Genomic DNA, 26,768 nt, shown 5'->3' with positions numbered 1-26,768 from the left:
ACTAGCACTCTCGGCAACGGCCATGTCACGCTGAATACACCGGTTCTCGTCCGATAACCGAAGTTAAGCAGCGTCGAGCGCAGTCATTACTTTGGAGGGAAACCACTTAGGAACACTGCGTGCCGTTGGCTTTTTCACTTTTTTTTCCTCTTTTAAATTTTAATAAATATGTAAAAAGCAAACAGGTTTTCTTTTTGTTATTGTTTTAAAATGATGAAGGTTAATTTGTCTCACTTAATTTAAATTCGAATTATTAACTAGCACTCTCGGCAACGGCCATATCACGGTGAAAACACCGGTTCACGTCCGATCACCGAAGTTAAGCAGCGTCGAGCGCATACAGTACTTGGGAATACTGCGTGCCGTTTGCTTTTTCACTTTTGTTTCCTCTTTTAAATTCCACCAGATATGAAAAAAGCAAACATATCTTCTTTTTGTTATTGTTTTATAAAGAAGAAAGTTAATTAATTTCAAATTATTAACTAGCATTCTCGGCAACGGCCATATCACGCTGAATACACCGGTTCTCGTCCGATAACCGAAGTTAAGCAGCGTCGGGCGCAGTCATTACTTGGGAGGGAGACCACTTAGGAACACTGCGTGCCGTTTGCTTTTTCACTTTTGTTTCCTCTTTTAAATTCCACCAGATATGAAAAAAGCAAACATATCTTCTTTTTGTTATTGTTTTATAAAGATGAAGGTTAATTAAATTCAAATTATTAACTAGCATTCTCGGCAACGGCCATATCACGCTGAATACACCGGTTCTCGTCCGATAACCGAAGTTAAGCAGCGTCGAGCGCAGTCATTACTTGGGAGGGAGACCACTTAGGAACACTGCGTGCCGTTGGCTTTTTCACTTTTTTTTCTTCTTTTAAATTTTAATAGATATGTAAAAAGCAAACAGGTTTTCTTTTTGTTATTGTTTTAAAATGATGAAGGTTAATTGGTCTCACTTAATTTAAATTCGAATTATTAACTAGCACTCTCGGCAACGGCCATATCACTCTGAAAACACCGGTTCACGTCCGATCACCGAAGGTAAGCAGCGTCGAGCGCATACAGTACTTGGGAATACTGCGTGCCGTTGGCTTTTTCACTATTGTTTCCTCTTTCAAATTCCACCAGATATGAAAAAAGCAAACATATCTTCTTTTTGTTATTGTTTTATAAAGATGAAGGTTAATTAAATTCAAATTATTAACTAGCACTCTCGGCAACGGCAATATCACGCTGAATACACCGGTTCTCGTCCGATAACCGAAGTTAAGCAGCGTCGAGCGCAGTCATTACTTGGGAGGGAGACCACTTAGGAACACTGCGTGCCGTTGGCTTTTTCACTTTTTTTTCCTCTTTTAAATTTTAATAGATATGAAAAAAGCAAACACGTTTTCTTTTTGTTATTGTTTTAAAATGATGAAGGTTAATTGGTCTCACTTAATTTAAATTCGAATTATTAACTAGCACTCTCGGCAACGGCCATATCACGCTGAAAACACCGGTTCACGTCCGATCACCGAAGTTAAGCAGCGTCGAGCGCATACAGTACTTGGAAATACTGCGTGCCGTTGGCTTTTTCACTTTTGTTTCCTCTTTCAAATTCCACCAGATATGAAAAAAGCAAACATATCTTCTTTTTGTTATTGTTTTATAAAGATGAAGGTTAATTAAATTCAAATTATTAACTAGCACTCTCGGCAACGGCCATATCACGCTGAATACACCGGTTCTCGTCCGATAACCGAAGTTAAGCAGCGTCGAGCGCAGTCATTACTTTGGAGGGAAACCACTTAGGAACACTGCGTGCCGTTGGCTTTTTCACTTTTTTTTCCTCTTTTAAATTTTAATAAATATGTAAAAAGCAAACAGGTTTTCTTTTTGTTATTGTTTTAAAATGATGAAGGTTAATTGGTCTCACTTAATTTAAATTCGAATTATTAACTAGCACTCTCGGCAACGGCCATATCACGCTGAAAACACCGGTTCACGTCCGATCACCGAAGTTAAGCAGCGTCGAGCGCATACAGTACTTGGAAATACTGCGTGCCGTTGGCTTTTTCACTTTTGTTTCCTCTTTCAAATTCCACCAGATATGAAAAAAGCAAACATATCTTCTTTTTGTTATTGTTTTATAAAGATGAAGGTTAATTAAATTCAAATTATTAACTAGCACTCTCGGCAACGGCCATATCACGCTGAATACACCGGTTCTCGTCCGATAACCGAAGTTAAGCAGCGTCGAGCGCAGTCATTACTTTGGAGGGAAACCACTTAGGAACACTGCGTGCCGTTGGCTTTTTCACTTTTTTTTCCTCTTTTAAATTTTAATAAATATGTAAAAAGCAAACAGGTTTTCTTTTTGTTATTGTTTTAAAATGATGAAGGTTAATTTGTCTCACTTAATTTAAATTCGAATTATTAACTAGCACTCTCGGTAACGGCCATATCACGCTGAAAACACCGGTTCACGTCCGATCACCGAAGTTAAGCAGCGTCGAGCGCATACAGTACTTGGGAATACTGCGTGCCGTTTGCTTTTTCACTTTTGTTTCCTCTTTTAAATTCCACCAGATATGAAAAAAGCAAACATATCTTCTTTTTGTTATTGTTTTATAAAGAAGAAAGTTAATTAAATTCAAATTATTAACTAGCACTCTCGGCAACGGCCATATCACGCTGAATACACCGGTTCTCGTCCGATAACCGAAGTTAAGCAGCGTCGAGCTCAGTCAGTACTTGGGAGGGCGACCACTTAGGAACACTGCGTGCCGTTAGCGTTTTCACTTTTTTTTCCTCTTTTAAATTCCACCCGATATGAAAAAAGCAAACATATCTTCTTTTTGTTATTGTTTTATAAAGATGAAGGTTAATTAAATTCAAATTATTAACTAGCATTCTCGGCAACGGCCATATCACGCTGAATACACCGGTTCTCGTCCGATAACCGAAGTTAAGCAGCGTCGAGCGCAGTCATTACTTGAGAGGGAGACCACTTAGGAACACTGCGTGCCGTTGGCTTTTTCACTTTTTTTTCCTCTTTTAAATTTTAATAGATATGTAAAAAGCAAACAGGTTTTCTTTTTGTTATTGTTTTAAAATGATGAAGGTTAGTTTGTCTCACTTAATTTAAATTCGAATTATTAACTAGCACTCTCGGCAACGGCCATATCACTCTGAAAACACCGGTTCACGTCCGATCACCGAAGGTAAGCAGCGTCGAGCGCATACAGTACTTGGGAATACTGCGTGCCGTTGGCTTTTTCACTATTGTTTCCTCTTTCAAATTCCACCAGATATGAAAAAAGCAAACATATCTTCTTTTTGTTATTGTTTTATAAAGATGAAGGTTAATTAAATTCAAATTATTAACTAGCACTCTCGGCAACGGCAATATCACGCTGAATACACCGGTTCTCGTCCGATAACCGAAGTTAAGCAGCGTCGAGCGCAGTCATTACTTGGGAGGGAGACCACTTAGGAACACTGCGTGCCGTTGGCTTTTTCACTTTTTTTTCCTCTTTTAAATTTTAATAGATATGAAAAAAGCAAACACGTTTTCTTTTTGTTATTGTTTTAAAATGATGAAGGATAATTGGTCTCACTTAATTTAAATTCGAATTATTAACTAGCACTCTCGGCAACGGCCATATCACGCTGAAAACACCGGTTCACGTCCGATCACCGAAGTTAAGCAGCGTCGAGCGCATACAGTACTTGGAAATACTGCGTGCCGTTGGCTTTTTCACTTTTGTTTCCTCTTTCAAATTCCACCAGATATGAAAAAAGCAAACATATCTTCTTTTTGTTATTGTTTTATAAAGATGAAGGTTAATTAAATTCAAATTATTAACTAGCACTCTCGGCAACGGCCATATCACGCTGAATACACCGGTTCTCGTCCGATAACCGAAGTTAAGCAGCGTCGAGCGCAGTCATTACTTTGGAGGGAAACCACTTAGGAACACTGCGTGCCGTTGGCTTTTTCACTTTTTTTTCCTCTTTTAAATTCCACCAGATATGAAAAAAGCAAACATATCTTCTTTTTGTTATTGTTTTATAAAGATGAAGGTTAATTAAATTCAAATTATTAACTAGCACTCTCGGCAACGGCAATATCACACTGAATACACCGGTTCTCGTCCGATAACCGAAGTTAAGCAGCGTCGAGCGCAGTCACTACTTGGGAGGGAGACCACTTAGGAACACTGCGTGCCGTTGGCTTTTTCACTTTTTTTTCCTCTTTTAAATTTTAATAGATATGAAAAAAGCAAACACGTTTTCTTTTTGTTATTGTTTTAAAATGATGAAGGTTAATTTGTCTCACTTAATTTAAATTCGAATTATTAACTAGCACTCTCGGCAACGGCCATATCACGCTGAAAACACCGGTTCACGTCCGATCACCGAAGTTAAGCAGCGTCGAGCGCATACAGTACTTGGGAATACTGCGTGCCGTTGGCTTTTTCACTTTTGTTTCCTCTTTCAAATTCCACCAGATATGAAAAAAGCAAACATATCTTCTTTTTGTTATTGTTTTATAAAGATGAAGGTTAATTAAATTCAAATTATTAACTAGCACTCTTGGCAACGGCCATATCACGCTGAATACACCGGTTCTCGTCCGATAACCGAAGTTAAGCAGCGTCGAGCGCAGTCAGTACTTGGGAGGGCGACCACTTAGGAACACTGCTTGCCGTTAGCTTTTTCACTTTTTTTCCTCTTTTAAATTCCAATAGATATGTAAAAAGCAAACATATTTTCTTTTTGTTATTGTTTTAAAAAGATGAAGGTTAGGTTGTCTCACTTAATTTAAATTCGAATTATTATCTAGCACTCTCGGCAACGGCCATATCACGCTGAGAACACCGGTTCTCGTCCGATCGCCGACGTTAGCAGCGTCGAGCGCAGTCAGTACTTGGGAATACTGCGTGCCGTTTGCTTTTTCACTTTTGTTTCCTCTTTCAAATTCCACCAGATATGAAAAAAGCAAACATATCTTCTTTTTGTTATTGTTTTATAAAGATGAAGGTTAAATAAATTCAAATTATTAACTAGCACTCTCGGCAACGGCAATATCACGCTGAATACACCGGTTCTCGTCCGATAACCGAAGTTAAGCAGCGTCGAGCGCAGTCATTACTTTGGAGGGAAACCACTTAGGAACACTGCGTGCCGTTGGCTTTTTCACTTTTTTTTCCTCTTTTAAATTTTAATAGATATGAAAAAAGCAAACACGTTTTCTTTTTTTTATTGTTTTAAAATGATGAAGGTTAATTGGTCTCACTTAATTTAAATTCGAATTATTAACTAGCACTCTCGGCAACGGCCATATCACGCTGAAAACACCGGTTCACGTCCGATCACCGAAGTTAAGCAGCGTCGAGCGCATACAGTACTTGGAAATACTGCGTGCCGTTGGCTTTTTCACTTTTGTTTCCTCTTTCAAATTCCACCAGATATGAAAAAAGCAAACATATCTTCTTTTTGTTATTGTTTTATAAAGATGAAGGTTAATTAAATTCAAATTATTAACTAGCACTCTCGGCAACGGCCATGTCACGCTGAATACACCGGTTCTCGTCCGATAACCGAAGTTAAGCAGCGTCGAGCGCAGTCATTACTTTGGAGGGAAACCACTTAGGAACACTGCGTGCCGTTGGCTTTTTCACTTTTTTTTCCTCTTTTAAATTTTAATAAATATGTAAAAAGCAAACAGGTTTTCTTTTTGTTATTGTTTTAAAATGATGAAGGTTAATTTGTCTCACTTAATTTAAATTCGAATTATTAACTAGCACTCTCGGCAACGGCCATATCACGGTGAAAACACCGGTTCACGTCCGATCACCGAAGTTAAGCAGCGTCGAGCGCATACAGTACTTGGGAATACTGCGTGCCGTTTGCTTTTTCACTTTTGTTTCCTCTTTTAAATTCCACCAGATATGAAAAAAGCAAACATATCTTCTTTTTGTTATTGTTTTATAAAGAAGAAAGTTAATTAATTTCAAATTATTAACTAGCATTCTCGGCAACGGCCATATCACGCTGAATACACCGGTTCTCGTCCGATAACCGAAGTTAAGCAGCGTCGGGCGCAGTCATTACTTGGGAGGGAGACCACTTAGGAACACTGCGTGCCGTTTGCTTTTTCACTTTTGTTTCCTCTTTTAAATTCCACCAGATATGAAAAAAGCAAACATATCTTCTTTTTGTTATTGTTTTATAAAGATGAAGGTTAATTAAATTCAAATTATTAACTAGCATTCTCGGCAACGGCCATATCACGCTGAATACACCGGTTCTCGTCCGATAACCGAAGTTAAGCAGCGTCGAGCGCAGTCATTACTTGGGAGGGAGACCACTTAGGAACACTGCGTGCCGTTGGCTTTTTCACTTTTTTTTCTTCTTTTAAATTTTAATAGATATGTAAAAAGCAAACAGGTTTTCTTTTTGTTATTGTTTTAAAATGATGAAGGTTAATTGGTCTCACTTAATTTAAATTCGAATTATTAACTAGCACTCTCGGCAACGGCCATATCACTCTGAAAACACCGGTTCACGTCCGATCACCGAAGGTAAGCAGCGTCGAGCGCATACAGTACTTGGGAATACTGCGTGCCGTTGGCTTTTTCACTATTGTTTCCTCTTTCAAATTCCACCAGATATGAAAAAAGCAAACATATCTTCTTTTTGTTATTGTTTTATAAAGATGAAGGTTAATTAAATTCAAATTATTAACTAGCACTCTCGGCAACGGCAATATCACGCTGAATACACCGGTTCTCGTCCGATAACCGAAGTTAAGCAGCGTCGAGCGCAGTCATTACTTGGGAGGGAGACCACTTAGGAACACTGCGTGCCGTTGGCTTTTTCACTTTTTTTTCCTCTTTTAAATTTTAATAGATATGAAAAAAGCAAACACGTTTTCTTTTTGTTATTGTTTTAAAATGATGAAGGTTAATTGGTCTCACTTAATTTAAATTCGAATTATTAACTAGCACTCTCGGCAACGGCCATATCACGCTGAAAACACCGGTTCACGTCCGATCACCGAAGTTAAGCAGCGTCGAGCGCATACAGTACTTGGAAATACTGCGTGCCGTTGGCTTTTTCACTTTTGTTTCCTCTTTCAAATTCCACCAGATATGAAAAAAGCAAACATATCTTCTTTTTGTTATTGTTTTATAAAGATGAAGGTTAATTAAATTCAAATTATTAACTAGCACTCTCGGCAACGGCCATATCACGCTGAATACACCGGTTCTCGTCCGATAACCGAAGTTAAGCAGCGTCGAGCGCAGTCATTACTTTGGAGGGAAACCACTTAGGAACACTGCGTGCCGTTGGCTTTTTCACTTTTTTTTCCTCTTTTAAATTTTAATAAATATGTAAAAAGCAAACAGGTTTTCTTTTTGTTATTGTTTTAAAATGATGAAGGTTAATTTGTCTCACTTAATTTAAATTCGAATTATTAACTAGCACTCTCGGTAACGGCCATATCACGCTGAAAACACCGGTTCACGTCCGATCACCGAAGTTAAGCAGCGTCGAGCGCATACAGTACTTGGGAATACTGCGTGCCGTTTGCTTTTTCACTTTTGTTTCCTCTTTTAAATTCCACCAGATATGAAAAAAGCAAACATATCTTCTTTTTGTTATTGTTTTATAAAGAAGAAAGTTAATTAAATTCAAATTATTAACTAGCACTCTCGGCAACGGCCATATCACGCTGAATACACCGGTTCTCGTCCGATAACCGAAGTTAAGCAGCGTCGAGCTCAGTCAGTACTTGGGAGGGCGACCACTTAGGAACACTGCGTGCCGTTAGCGTTTTCACTTTTTTTTCCTCTTTTAAATTCCACCCGATATGAAAAAAGCAAACATATCTTCTTTTTGTTATTGTTTTATAAAGATGAAGGTTAATTAAATTCAAATTATTAACTAGCATTCTCGGCAACGGCCATATCACGCTGAATACACCGGTTCTCGTCCGATAACCGAAGTTAAGCAGCGTCGAGCGCAGTCATTACTTGGGAGGGAGACCACTTAGGAACACTGCGTGCCGTTGGCTTTTTCACTTTTTTTTCCTCTTTTAAATTTTAATAGATATGTAAAAAGCAAACAGGTTTTCTTTTTGTTATTGTTTTAAAATGATGAAGGTTAGTTTGTCTCACTTAATTTAAATTCGAATTATTAACTAGCACTCTCGGCAACGGCCATATCACTCTGAAAACACCGGTTCACGTCCGATCACCGAAGGTAAGCAGCGTCGAGCGCATACAGTACTTGGGAATACTGCGTGCCGTTGGCTTTTTCACTATTGTTTCCTCTTTCAAATTCCACCAGATATGAAAAAAGCAAACATATCTTCTTTTTGTTATTGTTTTATAAAGATGAAGGTTAATTAAATTCAAATTATTAACTAGCACTCTCGGCAACGGCAATATCACGCTGAATACACCGGTTCTCGTCCGATAACCGAAGTTAAGCAGCGTCGAGCGCAGTCATTACTTGGGAGGGAGACCACTTAGGAACACTGCGTGCCGTTGGCTTTTTCACTTTTTTTTCCTCTTTTAAATTTTAATAGATATGAAAAAAGCAAACACGTTTTCTTTTTGTTATTGTTTTAAAATGATGAAGGTTAATTGGTCTCACTTAATTTAAATTCGAATTATTAACTAGCACTCTCGGCAACGGCCATATCACGCTGAAAACACCGGTTCACGTCCGATCACCGAAGTTAAGCAGCGTCGAGCGCATACAGTACTTGGAAATACTGCGTGCCGTTGGCTTTTTCACTTTTGTTTCCTCTTTCAAATTCCACCAGATATGAAAAAAGCAAACATATCTTCTTTTTGTTATTGTTTTATAAAGATGAAGGTTAATTAAATTCAAATTATTAACTAGCACTCTCGGCAACGGCCATATCACGCTGAATACACCGGTTCTCGTCCGATAACCGAAGTTAAGCAGCGTCGAGCGCAGTCATTACTTTGGAGGGAAACCACTTAGGAACACTGCGTGCCGTTGGCTTTTTCACTTTTTTTTCCTCTTTTAAATTTTAATAAATATGTAAAAAGCAAACAGGTTTTCTTTTTGTTATTGTTTTAAAATGATGAAGGTTAATTTGTCTCACTTAATTTAAATTCGAATTATTAACTAGCACTCTCGGCAACGGCCATATCACGCTGAAAACACCGGTTCACGTCCGATCACCGAAGTTAAGCAGCGTCGAGCGCATACAGTACTTGGGAATACTGCGTGCCGTTTGCTTTTTCACTTTTGTTTCCTCTTTTAAATTCCACCAGATATGAAAAAAGCAAACATATCTTCTTTTTGTTATTGTTTTATAAAGAAGAAAGTTAATTAATTTCAAATTATTAACTAGCATTCTCGGCAACGGCCATATCACGCTGAATACACCGGTTCTCGTCCGATAACCGAAGTTAAGCAGCGTCGGGCGCAGTCATTACTTGGGAGGGAGACCACTTAGGAACACTGCGTGCCGTTTGCTTTTTCACTTTTGTTTCCTCTTTTAAATTCCACCAGATATGAAAAAAGCAAACATATCTTCTTTTTGTTATTGTTTTATAAAGATGAAGGTTAATTAAATTCAAATTATTAACTAGCACTCTCGGCAACGGCAATATCACACTGAATACACCGGTTCTCGTCCGATAACCGAAGTTAAGCAGCGTCGAGCGCAGTCACTACTTGGGAGGGAGACCACTTAGGAACACTGCGTGCCGTTGGCTTTTTCACTTTTTTTTCCTCTTTTAAATTTTAATAGATATGAAAAAAGCAAACACGTTTTCTTTTTGTTATTGTTTTAAAATGATGAAGGTTAATTTGTCTCACTTAATTTAAATTCGAATTATTAACTAGCACTCTCGGCAACGGCCATATCACGCTGAAAACACCGGTTCACGTCCGATCACCGAAGTTAAGCAGCGTCGAGCGCATACAGTACTTGGGAATACTGCGTGCCGTTGGCTTTTTCACTTTTGTTTCCTCTTTCAAATTCCACCAGATATGAAAAAAGCAAACATATCTTCTTTTTGTTATTGTTTTATAAAGATGAAGGTTAATTAAATTCAAATTATTAACTAGCACTCTTGGCAACGGCCATATCACGCTGAATACACCGGTTCTCGTCCGATAACCGAAGTTAAGCAGCGTCGAGCGCAGTCAGTACTTGGGAGGGCGACCACTTAGGAACACTGCTTGCCGTTAGCTTTTTCACTTTTTTTCCTCTTTTAAATTCCAATAGATATGTAAAAAGCAAACATATTTTCTTTTTGTTATTGTTTTAAAAAGATGAAGGTTAGGTTGTCTCACTTAATTTAAATTCGAATTATTATCTAGCACTCTCGGCAACGGCCATATCACGCTGAGAACACCGGTTCTCGTCCGATCGCCGACGTTAGCAGCGTCGAGCGCAGTCAGTACTTGGGAATACTGCGTGCCGTTTGCTTTTTCACTTTTGTTTCCTCTTTCAAATTCCACCAGATATGAAAAAAGCAAACATATCTTCTTTTTGTTATTGTTTTATAAAGATGAAAGTTAATTAAATTCAAATTATTAACTAGTACTCTCGGCAACGGCCATATCACGCTGAATACACCGGTTCTCGTCCGATAACCGAAGTTAAGCAGCGTCGAGCGCAGTCACTACTTGGGAGGGAGACCACTTAGGAACACTGCGTGCCGTTGGCTTTTTCACTTTTTTTTCCTCTTTTAAATTTTAATAGATATGAAAAAAGCAAACATGGCTTCTTTTTGTTATTGTTTTAAAATGATGAAGGTTAATTTGTCTCACTTAATTTAAATTCGAATTATTAACTAGCACTCTCGGCAACGGCCATATCACGCTGAAAACACCGGTTCACGTCCGATCACCGAAGTTAAGCAGCGTCGAGCGCATACAGTACTTGGGAATACTGCGTGCCGTTGGCTTTTTCACTTTTGTTTCCTCTTTCAAATTCCACCAGATATGAAAAAAGCAAACATATCTTCTTTTTGTTATTGTTTTATAAAGATGAAGGTTAATTAAATTCAAATTATTAACTAGCACTCTCGGCAACGGCCATATCACGATGAATACACCGGTTCTCGTCCGATAACCGAAGTTAAGCAGCGTCGAGCGCAGTCAGTACTTGGGAGGGCGACCACGTAGGAACACTGCGTGCCGTTAGCTTTTTCACTTTTTTTTCCTCTTTTAAATTCCAATAGATATGAAAAAAGCAAACATATTTTCTTTTTGTTATTGTTTTAAAAAGATGAAGGTTAATTTGTCTCACTTAATTTAAATTCGAATTATTATCTAGCACTCTCGGCAACGGCCATATCACGCTGAGAACACCGGTTCTCGTCCGATCGCCGACGTTAGCAGCGTCGAGCGCAGTCAGTACTTGGGAATACTGCGTGCCGTTTGCTTTTTCACTTTTGTTTCCTCTTTCAAATTCCACCCGATATGAAAAAAGCAAACATATCTCCTTTTTGGTTTTGTTTTATAAAGATGAAAGTTAATTAAATTCAAATTATTAACTAGCACTCTCGGCAACGGCCATATCACGCTGCATACACCGGTTCTCGTCCGATCACCGAAGTTAAGCAGCGTCGAGCGCAGTCAGTACTTGGGAGGGAGAACACTTGGGAATACTGCGTGCCGTTTGCTTTTTCACTTTTGTTTCCTCTTTTAAATTCCACCAGATATGAAAAAAGCAAACATATCTTCTTTTTGTTATTGTTTTATAAAGATGAAGGTTAATTAAATTCAAATTATTAACTAGCACTCTCGGCAACGGCCATATCACGCTGAATACACCGGTTCTCGTCCGATAACCGAAGTTAAGCAGCGTCGAGCGCAGTCACTACTTGGGAGGGAGACCACTTAGGAACACTGCGTGCCGTTGGCTTTTTCACTTTTTTTTCCTCTTTTAAATTTTAATAGATATGAAAAAAGCAAACACGTTTTCTTTTTGTTATTGTTTTAAAATGATGAAGGTTAATTTGTCTCACTTAATTTAAATTCGAATTATTAACTAGCACTCTCGGCAACGGCCATATCACGCTGAAAACACCGGTTCACGTCCGATCACCGAAGTTAAGCAGCGTCGAGCGCATACAGTACTTGGGAATACTGCGTGCCGTTGGCTTTTTCACTTTTGTTTCCTCTTTCAAATTCCACCAGATATGAAAAAAGCAAACATATCTTCTTTTTGTTATTGTTTTATAAAGATGAAGGTTAATTAAATTCAAATTATTAACTAGCACTCTCGGCAACGGCCATATCACGATGAATACACCGGTTCTCGTCCGATAACCGAAGTTAAGCAGCGTCGAGCGCAGTCAGTACTTGGGAGGGCGACCACGTAGGAACACTGCGTGCCGTTAGCTTTTTCACTTTTTTTTCCTCTTTTAAATTCCAATAGATATGAAAAAAGCAAACATATTTTCTTTTTGTTATTGTTTTAAAAAGATGAAGGTTAATTTGTCTCACTTAATTTAAATTCGAATTATTATCTAGCACTCTCGGCAACGGCCATATCACGCTGAGAACACCGGTTCTCGTCCGATCGCCGACGTTAGCAGCGTCGAGCGCAGTCAGTACTTGGGAATACTGCGTGCCGTTTGCTTTTTCACTTTTGTTTCCTCTTTTAAATTCCACCAGATATGAAAAAAGCAAACATATCTTCTTTTTGTTATTGTTTTATAAAGATGAAGGTTAATTAAATTCAAATTATTAACTAGCACTCTCGGCAACGGCCATATCACGCTGAATACACCGGTTCTCGTCCGATAACCGAAGTTAAGCAGCGTCGAGCGCAGTCACTACTTGGGAGGGAGACCACTTAGGAACACTGCGTGCCGTTGGCTTTTTCACTTTTTTTTCCTCTTTTAAATTTTAATAGATATGAAAAAAGCAAACACGTTTTCTTTTTGTTATTGTTTTAAAATGATGAAGGTTAATTTGTCTCACTTAATTTAAATTCGAATTATTAACTAGCACTCTCGGCAACGGCCATATCACGCTGAAAACACCGGTTCACGTCCGATCACCGAAGTTAAGCAGCGTCGAGCGCATACAGTACTTGGGAATACTGCGTGCCGTTGGCTTTTTCACTTTTGTTTCCTCTTTCAAATTCCACCAGATATGAAAAAAGCAAACATATCTTCTTTTTGTTATTGTTTTATAAAGATGAAGGTTAATTAAATTCAAATTATTAACTAGCACTCTCGGCAACGGCCATATCACGATGAATACACCGGTTCTCGTCCGATAACCGAAGTTAAGCAGCGTCGAGCGCAGTCAGTACTTGGGAGGGCGACCACGTAGGAACACTGCGTGCCGTTAGCTTTTTCACTTTTTTTTCCTCTTTTAAATTCCAATAGATATGAAAAAAGCAAACATATTTTCTTTTTGTTATTGTTTTAAAAAGATGAAGGTTAATTTGTCTCACTTAATTTAAATTCGAATTATTATCTAGCACTCTCGGCAACGGCCATATCACGCTGAGAACACCGGTTCTCGTCCGATCGCCGACGTTAGCAGCGTCGAGCGCAGTCAGTACTTGGGAATGCTGCGTGCCGTTTGCTTTTTCACTTTTGTTTCCTCTTTCAAATTCCACCCGATATGAAAAAAGCAAACATATCTCCTTTTTGGTTTTGTTTTATAAAGATGAAAGTTAATTAAATTCAAATTATTAACTAGCACTCTCGGCAACGGCCATATCACGCTGCATACACCGGTTCTCGTCCGATCACCGAAGTTAAGCAGCGTCGAGCGCAGTCAGTACTTGGGAGGGAGAACACTTGGGAATACTGCGTGCCGTTTGCTTTTTCACTTTTGTTTCCTCTTTTAAATTCCACCAGATATGAAAAAAGCAAACATATCTTCTTTTTGTTATTGTTTTATAAAGATGAAGGTTAATTAAATTCAAATTATTAACTAGCACTCTCGGCAACGGCCATATCACGCTGAATACACCGGTTCTCGTCCGATAACCGAAGTTAAGCAGCGTCGAGCGCAGTCACTACTTGGGAGGGAGACCACTTAGGAACACTGCGTGCCGTTGGCTTTTTCACTTTTTTTTTCCTCTTTTAAATTTTAATAGATATGAAAAAAGCAAACACGTTTTCTTTTTGTTATTGTTTTAAAATGATGAAGGTTAATTTGTCTCACTTAATTTAAATTCGAATTATTAACTAGCACTCTCGGCAACGGCCATATCACGCTGAAAACACCGGTTCACGTCCGATCACCGAAGTTAAGCAGCGTCGAGCGCATACAGTACTTGGGAATACTGCGTGCCGTTGGCTTTTTCACTTTTGTTTCCTCTTTCAAATTCCACCAGATATGAAAAAAGCAAACATATCTTCTTTTTGTTATTGTTTTATAAAGATGAAGGTTAATTAAATTCAAATTATTAACTAGCACTCTCGGCAACGGCCATATCACGCTGAATACACCGGTTCTCGTCCGATAACCGAAGTTAAGCAGCGTCGAGCGCAGTCAGTACTTGGGAGGGCGACCACTTAGGAACACTGCGTGCCGTTAGCTTTTTCACTTTTTTTCCTCTTTTAAATTCCAATAGATATGTAAAAAGCAAACATATTTTCTTTTTGTTATTGTTTTAAAAAGATGAAGGTTAGGTTGTCTCACTTAATTTAAATTCGAATTATTATCTAGCACTCTCGGCAACGGCCATATCACGCTGAGAACACCGGTTCTCGTCCGATCGCCGACGTTAGCAGCGTCGAGCGCAGTCAGTACTTGGGAATACTGCGTGCCGTTTGCTTTTTCACTTTTGTTTCCTCTTTCAAATTCCACCAGATATGAAAAAAGCAAACATATCTTCTTTTTGTTATTGTTTTATAAAGATGAAAGTTAATTAAATTCAAATTATTAACTAGTACTCTCGGCAACGGCCATATCACGCTGAATACACCGGTTCTCGCCCAATAACCGAAGTTAAGCAGCGTCGAGCGCAGTCACTACTTGGGAGGGTGACCACTTAGGAACACTGCGTGCCGTTGGCTTTTTCACTTTTTTTTCCTCTTTTAAATTTTAATAGATATGAAAAAAGCAAACATGGCTTCTTTTTGTTATTGTTTTAAAATGATGAAGGTTAATTTGTCTCACTTAATTTAAATTCGAATTATTAACTAGCACTCTCGGCAACGGCCATATCACGCTGAAAACACCGGTTCACGTCCGATCACCGAAGTTAAGCAGCGTCGAGCGCATACAGTACTTGGGAATACTGCGTGCCGTTTGCTTTTTCACTTTTGTTTCCTCTTTTAAATTCCACCAGATATGAAAAAAGCAAACATATCTTCTTTTTGTTATTGTTTTATAAAGAAGAAAGTTAATTAAATTCAAATTATTAACTAGCATTCTCGGCAACGGCTATATCACGCTGAAAACACCGGTTCTCGTCCGATCACCGAAGTTAAGCAGCGTCGAGCGCATACAGTACTTGGGTATACTGCGTGCCGTTGGCTTTTTCACTTTTGTTTCCTCTTTTAAATTACAATAGATATGAAAAAAGCAAACGTATCTTCTTTTTGTAATTGTTTTATAAAAATGAAGGTTAATTAAATTCAAATTATTAACTAGCACTCTCGGCAACGGCCATATCACGCTGAATACACCGGTTCTCGTCCGATAACCGAAGTTAAGCAGCGTCGAGCACAGTCAGTACTTGGGAGGGCGACCACTTAGGAACACTGCGTGCCGTTAGCGTTTTCACTTTTTTTTTCCTCTTTTAAATTCCACCCGATATGAAAAAAGCAAACATATCTTCTTTTTGTTATTGTTTTATAAAGATGAAGGTTAATTTGTCTCACTTAATTTAAATTCGAATTATTAACTAGCACTCTCGGCAACGGCCATATCACGCTGAAAACACCGGTTCTCGTCCGATCACCGAAGTTAAGCAGCGTCGAGCGCATACAGTACTTGGGAATACTGCGTGCCGTTGGCTTTTTCACTTTTGTTTCCTCTTTCAAATTCCACCAGATATGAAAAAAGCAAACATATCTTCTTTTTGTTATTGTTTTATAAAGATGAAGGTTAATTAAATTCAAATTATTAACTAGCACTCTCGGCAACGGCCATATCACGATGAATACACCGGTTCTCGTCCGATAACCGAAGTTAAGCAGCGTCGAGCGCAGTCAGTACTTGGGAGGGCGACCACGTAGGAACACTGCGTGCCGTTAGCTTTTTCACTTTTTTTTCCTCTTTTAAATTCCAATAGATATGAAAAAAGCAAACATATTTTCTTTTTGTTATTGTTTTAAAAAGATGAAGGTTAATTTGTCTCACTTAATTTAAATTCGAATTATTATCTAGCACTCTCGGCAACGGCCATATCACGCTGAGAACACCGGTTCTCGTCCGATCGCCGACGTTAGCAGCGTCGAGCGCAGTCAGTACTTGGGAATACTGCGTGCCGTTTGCTTTTTCACTTTTGTTTCCTCTTTCAAATTCCACCCGATATGAAAAAAGCAAACATATCTCCTTTTTGGTTTTGTTTTATAAAGATGAAAGTTAATTAAATTCAAATTATTAACTAGCACTCTCGGCAACGGCCATATCACGCTGCATACACCGGTTCTCGTCCGATCACCGAAGTTAAGCAGCGTCTAGCGCAACCAGTACTTGGGAGGGAGAACACTTGGGAATACTGCGTGCCGTTTGCTTTTTCACTTTTGTTTCCTCTTTTAAATTCCACCAGATATGAAAAAAGCAAACATATCTTCTTTTTGTTATTGTTTTATAAAGATGAAGGTTAATTAAATTCAAATTATTAACTAGCACTCTCGGCAACGGCCATATCACGCTGAATACACCGGTTCTCGTCCGATAACCGAAGTTAAGCAGCGTCGAGCGCAGTCACTACTTGGGAGGGAGACCACTTAGGAACACTGCGTGCCGTTGGCTTTTTCACTTTTTTTTCCTCTTTTAAATTTTAATAGATATGAAAAAAGCAAACACGTTTTCTTTTTGTTATTGTTTTAAAATGATGAAGGTTAATTTGTCTCACTTAATTTAAATTCGAATTATTAACTAGCACTCTCGGCAACGGCCATATCACGCTGAAAACACCGGTTCACGTCCGATCACCGAAGTTAAGCAGCGTCGAGCGCATACAGTACTTGGGAATACTGCGTGCCGTTGGCTTTTTCACTTTTGTTTCCTCTTTCAAATTCCACCAGATATGAAAAAAGCAAACATATCTTCTTTTTGTTATTGTTTTATAAAGATGAAGGTTAATTAAATTCAAATTATTAACTAGCATTCTCGGCAACGGCTATATCACGCTGAAAACACCGGTTCTCGTCCGATCACCGAAGTTAAGCAGCGTCGAGCGCATACAGTACTTGGGTATACTGCGTGCCGTTGGCTTTTTCACTTTTGTTTCCTCTTTTAAATTACAATAGATATGAAAAAAGCAAACGTATCTTCTTTTTGTAATTGTTTTATAAAAATGAAGGTTAATTAAATTCAAATTATTAACTAGCACTCTCGGCAACGGCCATATCACGCTGAATACACCGGTTCTCGTCCGATAACCGAAGTTAAGCAGCGTCGAGCACAGTCAGTACTTGGGAGGGCGACCACTTAGGAACACTGCGTGCCGTTAGCGTTTTCACTTTTTTTTTCCTCTTTTAAATTCCACCCGATATGAAAAAAGCAAACATATCTTCTTTTTGTTATTGTTTTATAAAGATGAAGGTTAATTTGTCTCACTTAATTTAAATTCGAATTATTAACTAGCACTCTCGGCAACGGCCATATCACGCTGAAAACACCGGTTCTCGTCCGATCACCGAAGTTAAGCAGCGTCGAGCGCATACAGTACTTGGGAATACTGCGTGCCGTTGGCTTTTTCACTTTTGTTTCCTCTTTCAAATTCCACCAGATATGAAAAAAGCAAACATATCTTCTTTTTGTTATTGTTTTATAAAGATGAAGGTTAATTAAATTCAAATTATTAACTAGCACTCTCGGCAACGGCCATATCACGATGAATACACCGGTTCTCGTCCGATAACCGAAGTTAAGCAGCGTCGAGCGCAGTCAGTACTTGGGAGGGCGACCACGTAGGAACACTGCGTGCCGTTAGCTTTTTCACTTTTTTTTCCTCTTTTAAATTCCAATAGATATGAAAAAAGCAAACATATTTTCTTTTTGTTATTGTTTTAAAAAGATGAAGGTTAATTTGTCTCACTTAATTTAAATTCGAATTATTATCTAGCACTCTCGGCAACGGCCATATCACGCTGAGAACACCGGTTCTCGTCCGATCGCCGACGTTAGCAGCGTCGAGCGCAGTCAGTACTTGGGAATACTGCGTGCCGTTTGCTTTTTCACTTTTGTTTCCTCTTTCAAATTCCACCCGATATGAAAAAAGCAAACATATCTCCTTTTTGGTTTTGTTTTATAAAGATGAAAGTTAATTAAATTCAAATTATTAACTAGCACTCTCGGCAACGGCCATATCACGCTGCATACACCGGTTCTCGTCCGATCACCGAAGTTAAGCAGCGTCGAGCGCAGTCAGTACTTGGGAGGGAGAACACTTAGGAACACTGCGTGCCGTTGGCTTTTTCACTTTTTTTTCCTCTTTTAAATTCCAATAGATATGAAAAAAGCAAACATATCTTCTTTTTGTTATTGTTTTATAAAGATGAAGGTTAATTAAATTCAAATTATTAACTACCACTCTCGGCAACGGCCATATCACGCTGAATACACCGGTTCTCGTCCGATCACCGAAGTTAAGCAGCGTCGAGCGCAGTCATTACTTGGGAGGGAGACCACTTAGGAACACTGCGTACCGTTGGCTTTTTCACTTTTTTTTCCTCTTTTAAATTCCAATAGATATCAAAAAAGCAAACATATCTTCTTTTTGTTATTGTTTTATAAAGATGAAGGTTAATTAAATTCAAATTATAAACTAGCACTCTCGGCAACGGCCATATCACGCTGAGAAAACCGGTTCTCTTCCGATCACCGAAGTGAAGCAGCATCGAGCGCAGTCAGTACTTGGGAGGGAGACCACTTAGGAACACTTCGTGCCGTTGGCTTTTTCACTTTTTTTCCTCTTTTAAATTTTAATAGATATTAAACAGCCGGACGCGTAAAGCATTGCGCCACGGAAGCCCAAAAATTAAATGTTCGTTAGGTATGGTGGAAAAACTTTATACGTTACATCTGAGACCTTACAACACCGCTCCCGGGTGGGCTCGAACCACCAACCTTTCGGTTAACAGCCGAACGCGCTAACCATTGCGCAACGGAAGCCAAAAATTAAATGGTCGTCAGGTATTGTGGAAAAACTTTGACTTTTTACGTTACATCTGAGATCCAACAACACCGCTCCCGGGTGGGCTCGAACCACCAACCTTTCGGTTAACAGCTGAACGCACTAACCATTGAACCACGGAAGCTCAGAAAAAAAATGGTCGTCAGGTATTGTGGAAAGCTTTGACTTTTTACGTTACATCTGAGACCTCACAACACCGCTCCTGGGCGTGCTCGAACCACCAACCTTTCGGATAACAGCCGAACGCGCTGAAAAAAAATAAAGATTCCCAGATGTTACCACGCGCTACCGAAGAAACAACGAATTTTCCATGAACTTCATTGCTTCACGGACGCAAGCGAAAGGGCTTACGGCGCTGTGGTTTACCTGAGAACGGCATTTCCTAATAATGTATTTGAAGTTAACATCGTATCTGCAAAGACCCGTGTTGCTCCACTCAAGAAAGCAACGATCCCAAGATTAGAGTTATTAGCCGCCGAAATAGGATCACGGCTTATGAAATCCGTCGCTACCTGTTTCGAGAACGATCAACCAACTCAACATTTCTGGACGGACAGCATGATTGTCTACCATTGGATAAGAGACGCAGCCACCAACTGGAAACCATTCGTCTCAAAATCGCATCGTGGAAATCCAGATGAATTCAGAACCCAGTCAATGGTCCCACGTACCCGGTCCCGATAATCCAGCCGACATTCTCAGCCGAGGCATGAAAATAGAAGCTTTACACAACAGTGAAAACTGGTGGCATGGACCCAAATTCCTCTCAAAACCAAACGATCTTTGGCCGAAGAAGATTCAACCAACGCAGCCAACTGAAGAATTACAAGATCCAGAATTGCGACGACAAAGGAAGATAGTCCAAATTACACAAGCGACCTGCCACATTCGAATCCAAGAGCCCGTCATAGTTGCGACACGCTTTAGCTCCCTTAACCGACTTCTACGCGTCACTGCCTGGGTCCTGCGATATTACCACAATCTCAGACACAAAACTAATAGACGACATAGTAAAGAACTGGATATCACCGACTTGGACGCAGCTACTACTTATTGGATGAAACTTGTTCAACTTGAAGTCTTTTCCGACGAAATCAAGTGCCTAGCAAGCAATCAAGAAATAAAACATGACTCCAAGATCAAGAACCTTCGACCTTTCCTAGACGACCAACTCATTCTACGAGTAGGAGGGCGACTACAACAATCTCAATTCGACTTCGACGTTTCTCATCCTATAATTCTCCCTGGGAATACTCACTTTGCCAAACTACAAATTATCAACAGCCATGAAAGGATGTTCCACTTGGGCCTCACCAGTACTCTAACACATCTTCGAGATCGTTTTTGGATCCCAAAAGGGCGTCAAGTCGTTAAACAACTCCTGTCAAAGTGCTGGATATGCCGAAAGCTACAAGCGAAAGCCATCACACAAGAAACCGCACCCTTGCCACGAGATCGTATTTCCAACACAATCCCATTCCAAGCAACGGGCATCGACTTTGCGGGTCCGATTTTCGTAAAAGCCAACACCGAAACAAGAACGGAGAAAACGTACGTCGTACTATTCACATGCGCAACGAGTCGAGCAGTTCACTTAGAACTTGCAACCAACCTCAGCACGGAAACGTTTATACTAGCGCTGAAACGATTCATCGGAAGACGGGGCATATGCGAAGTAATTCTATCCGACAATGCCAAGACGTTCAAGAGAGCCAATGGAAAAATACAGGACCTCTGGAAGAAGATATCTACAACCGAACTCAAAGAATTCTTCATCACCTCTAACATCAAATGGAAATTCAACGTCGAACGAGCACCATGGTGGGGAGTATTTTTCGAACGCCTAGTGAGAACGGTCAAGACATGTTTAAAGAAAACCTTAGGTCGCGCCTTAGTCAAATATGAAGAATTGGAACCCTTATTGGTCGAAATCGAAGGTACTATAAACTCTAGACCATTAACTTATTTCAACAGCGACCCATCCGAGCCATCTCCATTGACGCCCGCTCATCTATTAATTGGAAGACGCCTCAACTCCCTTCCACCGAAGATTCAACTGAAGGAAATTTCAAACCGGAGCGACATGACAAAAAGATGGCTGTATCGAGAATCATTGCTCAATAAATTCTGGCAACGCTGGCGCAACGAATATTTGCTCGAACTAAGATCTGCCCATATGTCTTCTGACACCAAACCCTCGATGTATCTACAAATCAATGACCTGGTCTTGATACATGAAGACAAGTGCCCTCGACACCTTTGGCGAATTGAAGAACTATATCCCGGCAGAGACGGAAAAATTAGAGCATGCTTAGTGAAAACAGCAAAGGGTACTCTTCACAGACCGGTGCAACTCCTGTACCCAATGGAACTAAAGGATAGCGACTCTCAACACAAAATATTATCGGGAGGAGGATGTTAAAAAATATATTAGAACTGTATCTAAAAATAATATTTAATGTTGGCAAAAATTAGATTACATTTTAAACTTAAACGTTATCGTTAAAAATAGACCAGCCGGATGATGTTTTTTAAATTACTATCATTTGTATATAAAAACTAACTCAGAATCAATTTAATCATCAGTTCTAGCCTAGATATTTCTTGAATTAGTTTGTTGTTTAATCAATCCCAAGACGCGGTGTTATAACTATATGCATTTTAAATAAAGTTTAAATTAATAAATCCTGGTTGTCTTCATAAAATAGATAATTCCTTTAGCCACATTGAGATAAATTGCCCAAATCCCCAGTTCGCTTAAATTCCCCTTCACCCCGAAAGCCTACTTGAAATACGACATTTAACAAAGCCAACGGCGCGCAGTGTTCCTAAGTGGTCTCCCTCCCAAGTACGGACTGCGCTCAACGCTGCTTAACTTCGGTGATCGGACGAGAACCGGTGTTTTCAGCGTGATATGGCCGTTGCCGAGAGTGCTAGATAATAATTCGAATTTAAATTAAGTGAGACAAATTAACCATCATCTTTTTAAAACAATAACAAAAAGAAAATATGTTTGCTTTTTTCATATCTATTGGAATTTAAAAGAGGAAAAAAAAGAGAAAAAGCCAACGGCACGCAGTGTTCCTAAGTGGTCTCCCTCCCAAGTACTGACTGCGCTCGACGCTGCTTAACTTCGGTGATCGGACGTGAACCGGTGTTTTCAGCGTGATATGGCCGTTGCCGAGAGTGCTAGTTAATAATTCGAATTTAAATTAAGTGAGACAAATTAACCTTCATCATTTTAAAACAATAACAAAAAGAAAACCTGTTTGCTTTTTACATATCTATTAAAATTTAAAAGAGGAAAAAAAAGTGAAAAAGCCAACGGCACGCAGTGTTCCTAAGTGGTCTCCCTCCCTAGTAATGACTGCGCTCGACGCTGCTTAACTTCGGTTATCGGACGAGAACCGGTGTATTCAGCGTGATATGGCCGTTGCCAAGAATGCTAGTTAATAATTTGAATTTAATTAACTTTCTTCTTTATAAAACAATAACAAAAAGAAGATATGTTTGCTTTTTTCATATCTGGTGGAATTTAAAAGAGGAAACAAAAGTGAAAAAGCAAACGGCACGCAGTATTCCCAAGTACTGTGAGCTCTCGACGCTGCTTTACTTCGGTGATCGGACGTGAACCGGTGTTTTCAGCGTGATATGGCCGTTGCCGAGAGTGCTAGTTAATAATTCGAATTTAAATTAAGTGAGACAAATTAACCTTCATCATTTTAAAACAATAACAAAAAGAAAACGTGTTTGCTTTTTTCATATCTATTAAAATTTAAAAGAGGAAAAAAAAGTGAAAAAGCCAACGGCACGCAGTGTTCCTAAGTGGTCTCCCTCCCAAGTAATGACTGCGCTCGACGCTGCTTAACTTCGGTTATCGGACGAGAACCGGTGTATTCAGCGTGATATTGCCGTTGCCGAGAACACTAGTTAATAATTTGAATTTAATTAACTTTCTTCTTTATAAAGCAATAACAAAAAGAAGATATGTTTGCTTTTTTCATATCTGGTGGAATTTAAAAGAGGAAACAAAAGTGAAAAAGCAAACGACACGCAGTATTCCCAAGTACTGTAAGCGCTCGACGCTGCTTTACTTCGGTGATCGGACGTGAACCGGTGTTTTCAGCGTGATATGGCCGTTTCCGAGAGTGCTAGTTAACAATTCGAATTTAAATTAAGTGAGACAAATTAACCTTCATCATTTTAAAACAATAACAAAAAGAAAACGTGTTTGCTTTTTTCATATCTATTAAAATTTAAAAGAGGAAAAAAAAAGAAAAAGCCAACGGCACGCAGTGTTCCTAAGTGGTCTCCCTCCCAAGTAGTGACTGCGCTCGACGCTGCTTAACTTCGGTTATCGGACGAGAACCGCAGAATTCAGCGTGATATGGCCGTTGCCGAGAGTGCTAGTTAATAATTTGAATTTAATTAACTTTCATCTTTATAAAACAATAACAAAAAGAAGATATGTTTGCTTTTTTCATATCGGGTGGAATTTAAAAGAGGAAACAAAAGTGAAAAAGCCAACGGCACGCAGTATTCCCAAGTACTGTAAGCGCTCGACGCTGCTTAACTTCGGTGATCGGACGTGAACCGGTGTTTTCAGCGTGATATGGCCGTTGCCGAGAGTGCTAGTTTATAATTCGAATTTAAATTAAGTGAGACAAATTAACCTTCATCATTTTAAAACAATAACAAAAAGAAAACCTGTTTGCTTTTTACATATCTATTAAAATTTAAAAGAGGAAAAAAAGTGAAAAAGCCAACGGCACGCAGTGTTCCTAAGTGGTCTCCCTCCCAAGTAATGACTGCGCTCGACGCTGCTTAACTTCGGTTATCGGACGAGAACCGGTGTATTCAGCGTGATATTGCCGTTGCCGAGAATGCTAGTTAATAATTTGAATTTAATTAACTTTCTTCTTTATAAAGCAATAACAAAAAGAAGATATGTTTGCTTTTTTCATATCTGGTGGAATTTAAAAGAGGAAACAAAAGTGAAAAAGCAAACGACACGCAGTATTCCCAAGTACTGTAAGCGCTCGACGCTGCTTTACTTCGGTGATCGGACGTGAACCGGTGTTTTCAGCGTGATATGGCCGTTTCCGAGAGTGCTAGTTAACAATTCGAATTTAAATTAAGTGAGACAAATTAACCTTCATCATTTTAAAAATATAACAAAAAGAAAACGTGTTTGCTTTTTTCATATCTATTAAAATTTAAAAGAGGAAAAAAAAAGAAAAAGCCAACGGCACGCAGTGTTCCTAAGTGGTCTCCCTCCCAAGTAGTGACTGCGCTCGACGCTGCTTAACTTCGGTTATCGGACGAGAACCGCAGAATTCAGCGTGATATGGCCGTTGCCGAGAGTGCTAGTTAATAATTTGAATTTAATTAACTTTCATCTTTATAAAACAATAACAAAAAGAAGATATGTTTGCTTTTTTCATATCGGGTGGAATTTAAAAGAGGAAACAAAAGTGAAAAAGCCAACGGCACGCAGTATTCCCAAGTACTGTAAGCGCTCGACGCTGCTTAACTTCGGTGATCGGACGTGAACCAGTGTTTTCAGCGTGATATGGCCGTTGCCGAGAGTGCTAGTTAATAATTCGAATTTAAATTAAAGGAGACAAATTAACCTTCATCATTTTAAAACAATAACAAAAAGAAAACATGTTTGCTTTTTTCATATCAATTAAAATTTAAAAGAGGAAAAAAAGTGAAAAAGCCAACGGCACGCAGTGTTCCTAAGTGGTCTCCCTCCCAACTAGTGACTGCGTTCGACGCTGCTTAACTTCGGTTATCGGACGAGAACCGGTGTATTCAGCGTGATATGGCCGTTGCCGAGAGTGCTAGTTAATAATTTGAATTTAATTAACTTTCATCTTTATAAAACAATAACAAAAAGAAGATATGTTTGCTTTTTTCATATCGGGTGGAATTTAAAAGAGGAAACAAAAGGGAAAAACCAACGGCACGCAGTATTCCCAAGTACTGTCTGCGCTCGACGCTGCTTAACTTCGGTGATCGGACGAGAACCGGTGTTTTCAGCGTGATATGACCGTTGCCGAGAGTGCTAGTTAATAATTCGAATTTAAATTAAGTGAGACAAATTAACCTTCATCATTTTAAAACAATAACAAAAAGAAAACCTGTTTGCTTTTTACATATCTATTAAAATTTAAAAGAGGAAAAAAAAGTGAAAAAGCCAACGGCACGCAGTGTTCCTAAGTGGTCTCCCTCTCAAGTAATGACTGCGCTCGACGCTGCTTAACTTCGGTTATCGGACGAGAACCGGTGTATTCAGCGTGATATTGCCGTTGCCGAGAATGCTAGTTAATAATTTGAATTTAATTAACTTTCTTCTTTATAAAGCAATAACAAAAAGAAGATATGTTTGCTTTTTTCATATCTGGTGGAATTTAAAAGAGGAAACAAAAGTGAAAAAGCAAACGACACGCAGTATTCCCAAGTACTGTAAGCGCTCGACGCTGCTTTACTTCGGTGATCGGACGTGAACCGGTGTTTTCAGCGTGATATGGCCGTTGCCGAGAGTGCTAGTTAACAATTCGAATTTAAATTAAGTGAGACAAATTAACCTTCATCATTTTAAAACAATAACAAAAAGAAAACGTGTTTGCTTTTTTCATATCTATTAAAATTTAAAAGAGGAAAAAAAAAGAAAAAGCCAACGGCACGCAGTGTTCCTAAGTGGTCTCCCTCCCAAGTAGTGACTGCGCTCGACGCTGCTTAACTTCGGTTATCGGACGAGAACCGCAGAATTCAGCGTGATATGGCCGTTGCCGAGAGTGCTAGTTAATAATTTGAATTTAATTAACTTTCATCTTTATAAAACAATAACAAAAAGAAGATATGTTTGCTTTTTTCATATCGGGTGGAATTTAAAAGAGGAAACAAAAGTGAAAAAGCCAACGGCACGCAGTATTCCCAAGTACTGTAAGCGCTCGACGCTGCTTAACTTCGGTGATCGGACGTGAACCGGTGTTTTCAGCGTGATATGGCCGTTGCCGAGAGTGCTAGTTAATAATTCGAATTTAAATTAAGTGAGACAAATTAACCTTCATCATTTTAAAACAATAACAAAAAGAAAACATGTTTGCTTTTTTCATATCTATTAAAATTTAAAAGAGGAAAAAAAAAGAAAAAGCCAACGGCACGCAGTGTTCCTAAGTGGTCTCCCTCCCAAGTAGTGACTGCGCTCGACGCTGCTTAACTTCGGTTATCGGACGAGAACCGCAGAATTCAGCGTGATATGGCCGTTGCCGAGAGTGCTAGTTAATAATTTGAATTTAATTAACTTTCATCTTTATAAAACAATAACAAAAAGAAGATATGTTTGCTTTTTTCAATTCGGGTGGAATTTAAAAGAGGAAACAAAAGTGAAAAAGCCAACGGCACGCAGTATTCCCAAGTACTG

General features: G+C 39.1%; 1 protein-coding gene, 2 non-coding genes and 78 pseudogenes across 3 annotated transcripts; 67 read left to right on the top strand and 14 right to left on the bottom strand.

The window, feature by feature from the left end:
- The first annotated feature begins 12 nt into the window (after positions 1 to 12).
- Positions 13 to 131, top strand: LOC149660712 (5S ribosomal RNA; annotated as a pseudogene).
- A 362-nt stretch (positions 132 to 493) lies between these two features.
- On the top strand, positions 494 to 612 carry LOC149660711 (5S ribosomal RNA; annotated as a pseudogene).
- A 122-nt stretch (positions 613 to 734) lies between these two features.
- On the top strand, positions 735 to 853 carry LOC149660710 (5S ribosomal RNA; annotated as a pseudogene).
- A 362-nt stretch (positions 854 to 1,215) lies between these two features.
- On the top strand, positions 1,216 to 1,334 carry LOC149660709 (5S ribosomal RNA; annotated as a pseudogene).
- A 137-nt stretch (positions 1,335 to 1,471) lies between these two features.
- LOC149660708 (5S ribosomal RNA) lies at positions 1,472 to 1,574 on the top strand (annotated as a pseudogene).
- Positions 1,575 to 1,696: 122 nt separating this feature from the next.
- Positions 1,697 to 1,815, top strand: LOC149660707 (5S ribosomal RNA; annotated as a pseudogene).
- Positions 1,816 to 1,952: 137 nt separating this feature from the next.
- On the top strand, positions 1,953 to 2,055 carry LOC149660706 (5S ribosomal RNA; annotated as a pseudogene).
- Positions 2,056 to 2,177: 122 nt separating this feature from the next.
- LOC149660705 (5S ribosomal RNA) lies at positions 2,178 to 2,296 on the top strand (annotated as a pseudogene).
- Positions 2,297 to 2,433: 137 nt separating this feature from the next.
- On the top strand, positions 2,434 to 2,536 carry LOC149660704 (5S ribosomal RNA; annotated as a pseudogene).
- Positions 2,537 to 2,658: 122 nt separating this feature from the next.
- On the top strand, positions 2,659 to 2,777 carry LOC149660703 (5S ribosomal RNA; annotated as a pseudogene).
- Positions 2,778 to 2,899: 122 nt separating this feature from the next.
- LOC149660702 (5S ribosomal RNA) lies at positions 2,900 to 3,018 on the top strand (annotated as a pseudogene).
- A 362-nt stretch (positions 3,019 to 3,380) lies between these two features.
- On the top strand, positions 3,381 to 3,499 carry LOC149660701 (5S ribosomal RNA; annotated as a pseudogene).
- A 137-nt stretch (positions 3,500 to 3,636) lies between these two features.
- On the top strand, positions 3,637 to 3,739 carry LOC149660700 (5S ribosomal RNA; annotated as a pseudogene).
- A 122-nt stretch (positions 3,740 to 3,861) lies between these two features.
- On the top strand, positions 3,862 to 3,980 carry LOC149660699 (5S ribosomal RNA; annotated as a pseudogene).
- Positions 3,981 to 4,102: 122 nt separating this feature from the next.
- LOC149660698 (5S ribosomal RNA) lies at positions 4,103 to 4,221 on the top strand (annotated as a pseudogene).
- Positions 4,222 to 4,358: 137 nt separating this feature from the next.
- LOC149660697 (5S ribosomal RNA) lies at positions 4,359 to 4,461 on the top strand (annotated as a pseudogene).
- A 122-nt stretch (positions 4,462 to 4,583) lies between these two features.
- On the top strand, positions 4,584 to 4,702 carry LOC149660696 (5S ribosomal RNA; annotated as a pseudogene).
- Positions 4,703 to 5,062: 360 nt separating this feature from the next.
- LOC149660695 (5S ribosomal RNA) lies at positions 5,063 to 5,181 on the top strand (annotated as a pseudogene).
- Positions 5,182 to 5,318: 137 nt separating this feature from the next.
- On the top strand, positions 5,319 to 5,421 carry LOC149660694 (5S ribosomal RNA; annotated as a pseudogene).
- A 122-nt stretch (positions 5,422 to 5,543) lies between these two features.
- LOC149660693 (5S ribosomal RNA) lies at positions 5,544 to 5,662 on the top strand (annotated as a pseudogene).
- A 362-nt stretch (positions 5,663 to 6,024) lies between these two features.
- On the top strand, positions 6,025 to 6,143 carry LOC149660692 (5S ribosomal RNA; annotated as a pseudogene).
- A 122-nt stretch (positions 6,144 to 6,265) lies between these two features.
- On the top strand, positions 6,266 to 6,384 carry LOC149660691 (5S ribosomal RNA; annotated as a pseudogene).
- A 362-nt stretch (positions 6,385 to 6,746) lies between these two features.
- LOC149660690 (5S ribosomal RNA) lies at positions 6,747 to 6,865 on the top strand (annotated as a pseudogene).
- Positions 6,866 to 7,002: 137 nt separating this feature from the next.
- Positions 7,003 to 7,105, top strand: LOC149660689 (5S ribosomal RNA; annotated as a pseudogene).
- Positions 7,106 to 7,227: 122 nt separating this feature from the next.
- LOC149660688 (5S ribosomal RNA) lies at positions 7,228 to 7,346 on the top strand (annotated as a pseudogene).
- Positions 7,347 to 7,483: 137 nt separating this feature from the next.
- Positions 7,484 to 7,586, top strand: LOC149660687 (5S ribosomal RNA; annotated as a pseudogene).
- Positions 7,587 to 7,708: 122 nt separating this feature from the next.
- LOC149660686 (5S ribosomal RNA) lies at positions 7,709 to 7,827 on the top strand (annotated as a pseudogene).
- A 122-nt stretch (positions 7,828 to 7,949) lies between these two features.
- Positions 7,950 to 8,068, top strand: LOC149660685 (5S ribosomal RNA; annotated as a pseudogene).
- Positions 8,069 to 8,430: 362 nt separating this feature from the next.
- LOC149660684 (5S ribosomal RNA) lies at positions 8,431 to 8,549 on the top strand (annotated as a pseudogene).
- A 137-nt stretch (positions 8,550 to 8,686) lies between these two features.
- Positions 8,687 to 8,789, top strand: LOC149660683 (5S ribosomal RNA; annotated as a pseudogene).
- Positions 8,790 to 8,911: 122 nt separating this feature from the next.
- On the top strand, positions 8,912 to 9,030 carry LOC149660682 (5S ribosomal RNA; annotated as a pseudogene).
- A 137-nt stretch (positions 9,031 to 9,167) lies between these two features.
- LOC149660681 (5S ribosomal RNA) lies at positions 9,168 to 9,270 on the top strand (annotated as a pseudogene).
- Positions 9,271 to 9,392: 122 nt separating this feature from the next.
- LOC149660680 (5S ribosomal RNA) lies at positions 9,393 to 9,511 on the top strand (annotated as a pseudogene).
- A 122-nt stretch (positions 9,512 to 9,633) lies between these two features.
- LOC149660679 (5S ribosomal RNA) lies at positions 9,634 to 9,752 on the top strand (annotated as a pseudogene).
- Positions 9,753 to 9,889: 137 nt separating this feature from the next.
- On the top strand, positions 9,890 to 9,992 carry LOC149660678 (5S ribosomal RNA; annotated as a pseudogene).
- Positions 9,993 to 10,114: 122 nt separating this feature from the next.
- On the top strand, positions 10,115 to 10,233 carry LOC149660677 (5S ribosomal RNA; annotated as a pseudogene).
- Positions 10,234 to 10,593: 360 nt separating this feature from the next.
- LOC149660676 (5S ribosomal RNA) lies at positions 10,594 to 10,712 on the top strand (annotated as a pseudogene).
- Positions 10,713 to 10,849: 137 nt separating this feature from the next.
- On the top strand, positions 10,850 to 10,952 carry LOC149660675 (5S ribosomal RNA; annotated as a pseudogene).
- A 122-nt stretch (positions 10,953 to 11,074) lies between these two features.
- On the top strand, positions 11,075 to 11,193 carry LOC149660674 (5S ribosomal RNA; annotated as a pseudogene).
- Positions 11,194 to 11,554: 361 nt separating this feature from the next.
- LOC149660673 (5S ribosomal RNA) lies at positions 11,555 to 11,673 on the top strand (annotated as a pseudogene).
- A 122-nt stretch (positions 11,674 to 11,795) lies between these two features.
- LOC149660672 (5S ribosomal RNA) lies at positions 11,796 to 11,914 on the top strand (annotated as a pseudogene).
- A 137-nt stretch (positions 11,915 to 12,051) lies between these two features.
- On the top strand, positions 12,052 to 12,154 carry LOC149660671 (5S ribosomal RNA; annotated as a pseudogene).
- A 122-nt stretch (positions 12,155 to 12,276) lies between these two features.
- LOC149660670 (5S ribosomal RNA) lies at positions 12,277 to 12,395 on the top strand (annotated as a pseudogene).
- A 361-nt stretch (positions 12,396 to 12,756) lies between these two features.
- LOC149660669 (5S ribosomal RNA) lies at positions 12,757 to 12,875 on the top strand (annotated as a pseudogene).
- Positions 12,876 to 13,012: 137 nt separating this feature from the next.
- Positions 13,013 to 13,115, top strand: LOC149660668 (5S ribosomal RNA; annotated as a pseudogene).
- A 122-nt stretch (positions 13,116 to 13,237) lies between these two features.
- On the top strand, positions 13,238 to 13,356 carry LOC149660667 (5S ribosomal RNA; annotated as a pseudogene).
- Positions 13,357 to 13,717: 361 nt separating this feature from the next.
- LOC149660666 (5S ribosomal RNA) lies at positions 13,718 to 13,836 on the top strand (annotated as a pseudogene).
- A 122-nt stretch (positions 13,837 to 13,958) lies between these two features.
- LOC149660665 (5S ribosomal RNA) lies at positions 13,959 to 14,077 on the top strand (annotated as a pseudogene).
- A 138-nt stretch (positions 14,078 to 14,215) lies between these two features.
- Positions 14,216 to 14,318, top strand: LOC149660664 (5S ribosomal RNA; annotated as a pseudogene).
- A 122-nt stretch (positions 14,319 to 14,440) lies between these two features.
- LOC149660663 (5S ribosomal RNA) lies at positions 14,441 to 14,559 on the top strand (annotated as a pseudogene).
- Positions 14,560 to 14,919: 360 nt separating this feature from the next.
- Positions 14,920 to 15,038, top strand: LOC149660662 (5S ribosomal RNA; annotated as a pseudogene).
- A 137-nt stretch (positions 15,039 to 15,175) lies between these two features.
- Positions 15,176 to 15,278, top strand: LOC149660661 (5S ribosomal RNA; annotated as a pseudogene).
- A 122-nt stretch (positions 15,279 to 15,400) lies between these two features.
- LOC149660660 (5S ribosomal RNA) lies at positions 15,401 to 15,503 on the top strand (annotated as a pseudogene).
- A 122-nt stretch (positions 15,504 to 15,625) lies between these two features.
- LOC149660659 (5S ribosomal RNA) lies at positions 15,626 to 15,744 on the top strand (annotated as a pseudogene).
- Positions 15,745 to 15,882: 138 nt separating this feature from the next.
- On the top strand, positions 15,883 to 15,985 carry LOC149660658 (5S ribosomal RNA; annotated as a pseudogene).
- A 122-nt stretch (positions 15,986 to 16,107) lies between these two features.
- Positions 16,108 to 16,226, top strand: LOC149660657 (5S ribosomal RNA; annotated as a pseudogene).
- A 361-nt stretch (positions 16,227 to 16,587) lies between these two features.
- Positions 16,588 to 16,706, top strand: LOC149660656 (5S ribosomal RNA; annotated as a pseudogene).
- A 122-nt stretch (positions 16,707 to 16,828) lies between these two features.
- LOC149660655 (5S ribosomal RNA) lies at positions 16,829 to 16,947 on the top strand (annotated as a pseudogene).
- Positions 16,948 to 17,084: 137 nt separating this feature from the next.
- On the top strand, positions 17,085 to 17,187 carry LOC149660654 (5S ribosomal RNA; annotated as a pseudogene).
- A 122-nt stretch (positions 17,188 to 17,309) lies between these two features.
- LOC149660653 (5S ribosomal RNA) lies at positions 17,310 to 17,412 on the top strand (annotated as a pseudogene).
- Positions 17,413 to 17,534: 122 nt separating this feature from the next.
- LOC149660652 (5S ribosomal RNA) lies at positions 17,535 to 17,653 on the top strand (annotated as a pseudogene).
- Positions 17,654 to 17,791: 138 nt separating this feature from the next.
- Positions 17,792 to 17,894, top strand: LOC149660651 (5S ribosomal RNA; annotated as a pseudogene).
- A 122-nt stretch (positions 17,895 to 18,016) lies between these two features.
- Positions 18,017 to 18,135, top strand: LOC149660650 (5S ribosomal RNA; annotated as a pseudogene).
- Positions 18,136 to 18,496: 361 nt separating this feature from the next.
- LOC149660649 (5S ribosomal RNA) lies at positions 18,497 to 18,615 on the top strand (annotated as a pseudogene).
- Positions 18,616 to 18,737: 122 nt separating this feature from the next.
- On the top strand, positions 18,738 to 18,856 carry LOC149660648 (5S ribosomal RNA; annotated as a pseudogene).
- Positions 18,857 to 18,978: 122 nt separating this feature from the next.
- On the top strand, positions 18,979 to 19,097 carry LOC149660647 (5S ribosomal RNA; annotated as a pseudogene).
- An 876-nt stretch (positions 19,098 to 19,973) lies between these two features.
- Positions 19,974 to 21,758, top strand: LOC149660646 (uncharacterized). The gene has a single exon (XM_089843629.1). The coding sequence runs from the start codon at positions 19,974 to 19,976 to the stop codon at positions 21,756 to 21,758; it is 1,785 nt and encodes a 594-aa protein (XP_089699755.1).
- A 385-nt stretch (positions 21,759 to 22,143) lies between these two features.
- Positions 22,144 to 22,262, bottom strand: LOC149660645 (5S ribosomal RNA). The gene has a single exon (XR_016369745.1). It is a non-coding gene; the product is annotated as a 5S ribosomal RNA (ribosomal RNA).
- A 137-nt stretch (positions 22,263 to 22,399) lies between these two features.
- Positions 22,400 to 22,518, bottom strand: LOC149660644 (5S ribosomal RNA). The gene has a single exon (XR_016369484.1). It is a non-coding gene; the product is annotated as a 5S ribosomal RNA (ribosomal RNA).
- Positions 22,519 to 22,655: 137 nt separating this feature from the next.
- Positions 22,656 to 22,774, bottom strand: LOC149660643 (5S ribosomal RNA; annotated as a pseudogene).
- Positions 22,775 to 23,136: 362 nt separating this feature from the next.
- On the bottom strand, positions 23,137 to 23,255 carry LOC149660642 (5S ribosomal RNA; annotated as a pseudogene).
- Positions 23,256 to 23,616: 361 nt separating this feature from the next.
- On the bottom strand, positions 23,617 to 23,735 carry LOC149660641 (5S ribosomal RNA; annotated as a pseudogene).
- A 122-nt stretch (positions 23,736 to 23,857) lies between these two features.
- Positions 23,858 to 23,960, bottom strand: LOC149660640 (5S ribosomal RNA; annotated as a pseudogene).
- Positions 23,961 to 24,096: 136 nt separating this feature from the next.
- Positions 24,097 to 24,215, bottom strand: LOC149660639 (5S ribosomal RNA; annotated as a pseudogene).
- Positions 24,216 to 24,576: 361 nt separating this feature from the next.
- On the bottom strand, positions 24,577 to 24,695 carry LOC149660638 (5S ribosomal RNA; annotated as a pseudogene).
- Positions 24,696 to 25,056: 361 nt separating this feature from the next.
- LOC149660637 (5S ribosomal RNA) lies at positions 25,057 to 25,175 on the bottom strand (annotated as a pseudogene).
- A 121-nt stretch (positions 25,176 to 25,296) lies between these two features.
- Positions 25,297 to 25,399, bottom strand: LOC149660636 (5S ribosomal RNA; annotated as a pseudogene).
- Positions 25,400 to 25,536: 137 nt separating this feature from the next.
- LOC149660635 (5S ribosomal RNA) lies at positions 25,537 to 25,655 on the bottom strand (annotated as a pseudogene).
- Positions 25,656 to 26,016: 361 nt separating this feature from the next.
- LOC149660634 (5S ribosomal RNA) lies at positions 26,017 to 26,135 on the bottom strand (annotated as a pseudogene).
- A 122-nt stretch (positions 26,136 to 26,257) lies between these two features.
- On the bottom strand, positions 26,258 to 26,360 carry LOC149660633 (5S ribosomal RNA; annotated as a pseudogene).
- Positions 26,361 to 26,496: 136 nt separating this feature from the next.
- LOC149660632 (5S ribosomal RNA) lies at positions 26,497 to 26,615 on the bottom strand (annotated as a pseudogene).
- Positions 26,616 to 26,768: the final 153 nt, after the last annotated feature.

Source organism: Phalangium opilio, unplaced genomic scaffold (genome assembly GCF_054372755.1).
Source record: "Phalangium opilio isolate 3A_F unplaced genomic scaffold, DU_Popi_V2 ptg000070l_1, whole genome shotgun sequence".
Taxonomy (NCBI): domain Eukaryota; kingdom Metazoa; phylum Arthropoda; class Arachnida; order Opiliones; family Phalangiidae; genus Phalangium; species Phalangium opilio.
The sequence above is the reverse complement of the archived record's forward strand: the minus strand, read 5'-3'. Positions and strand labels throughout refer to the sequence as shown.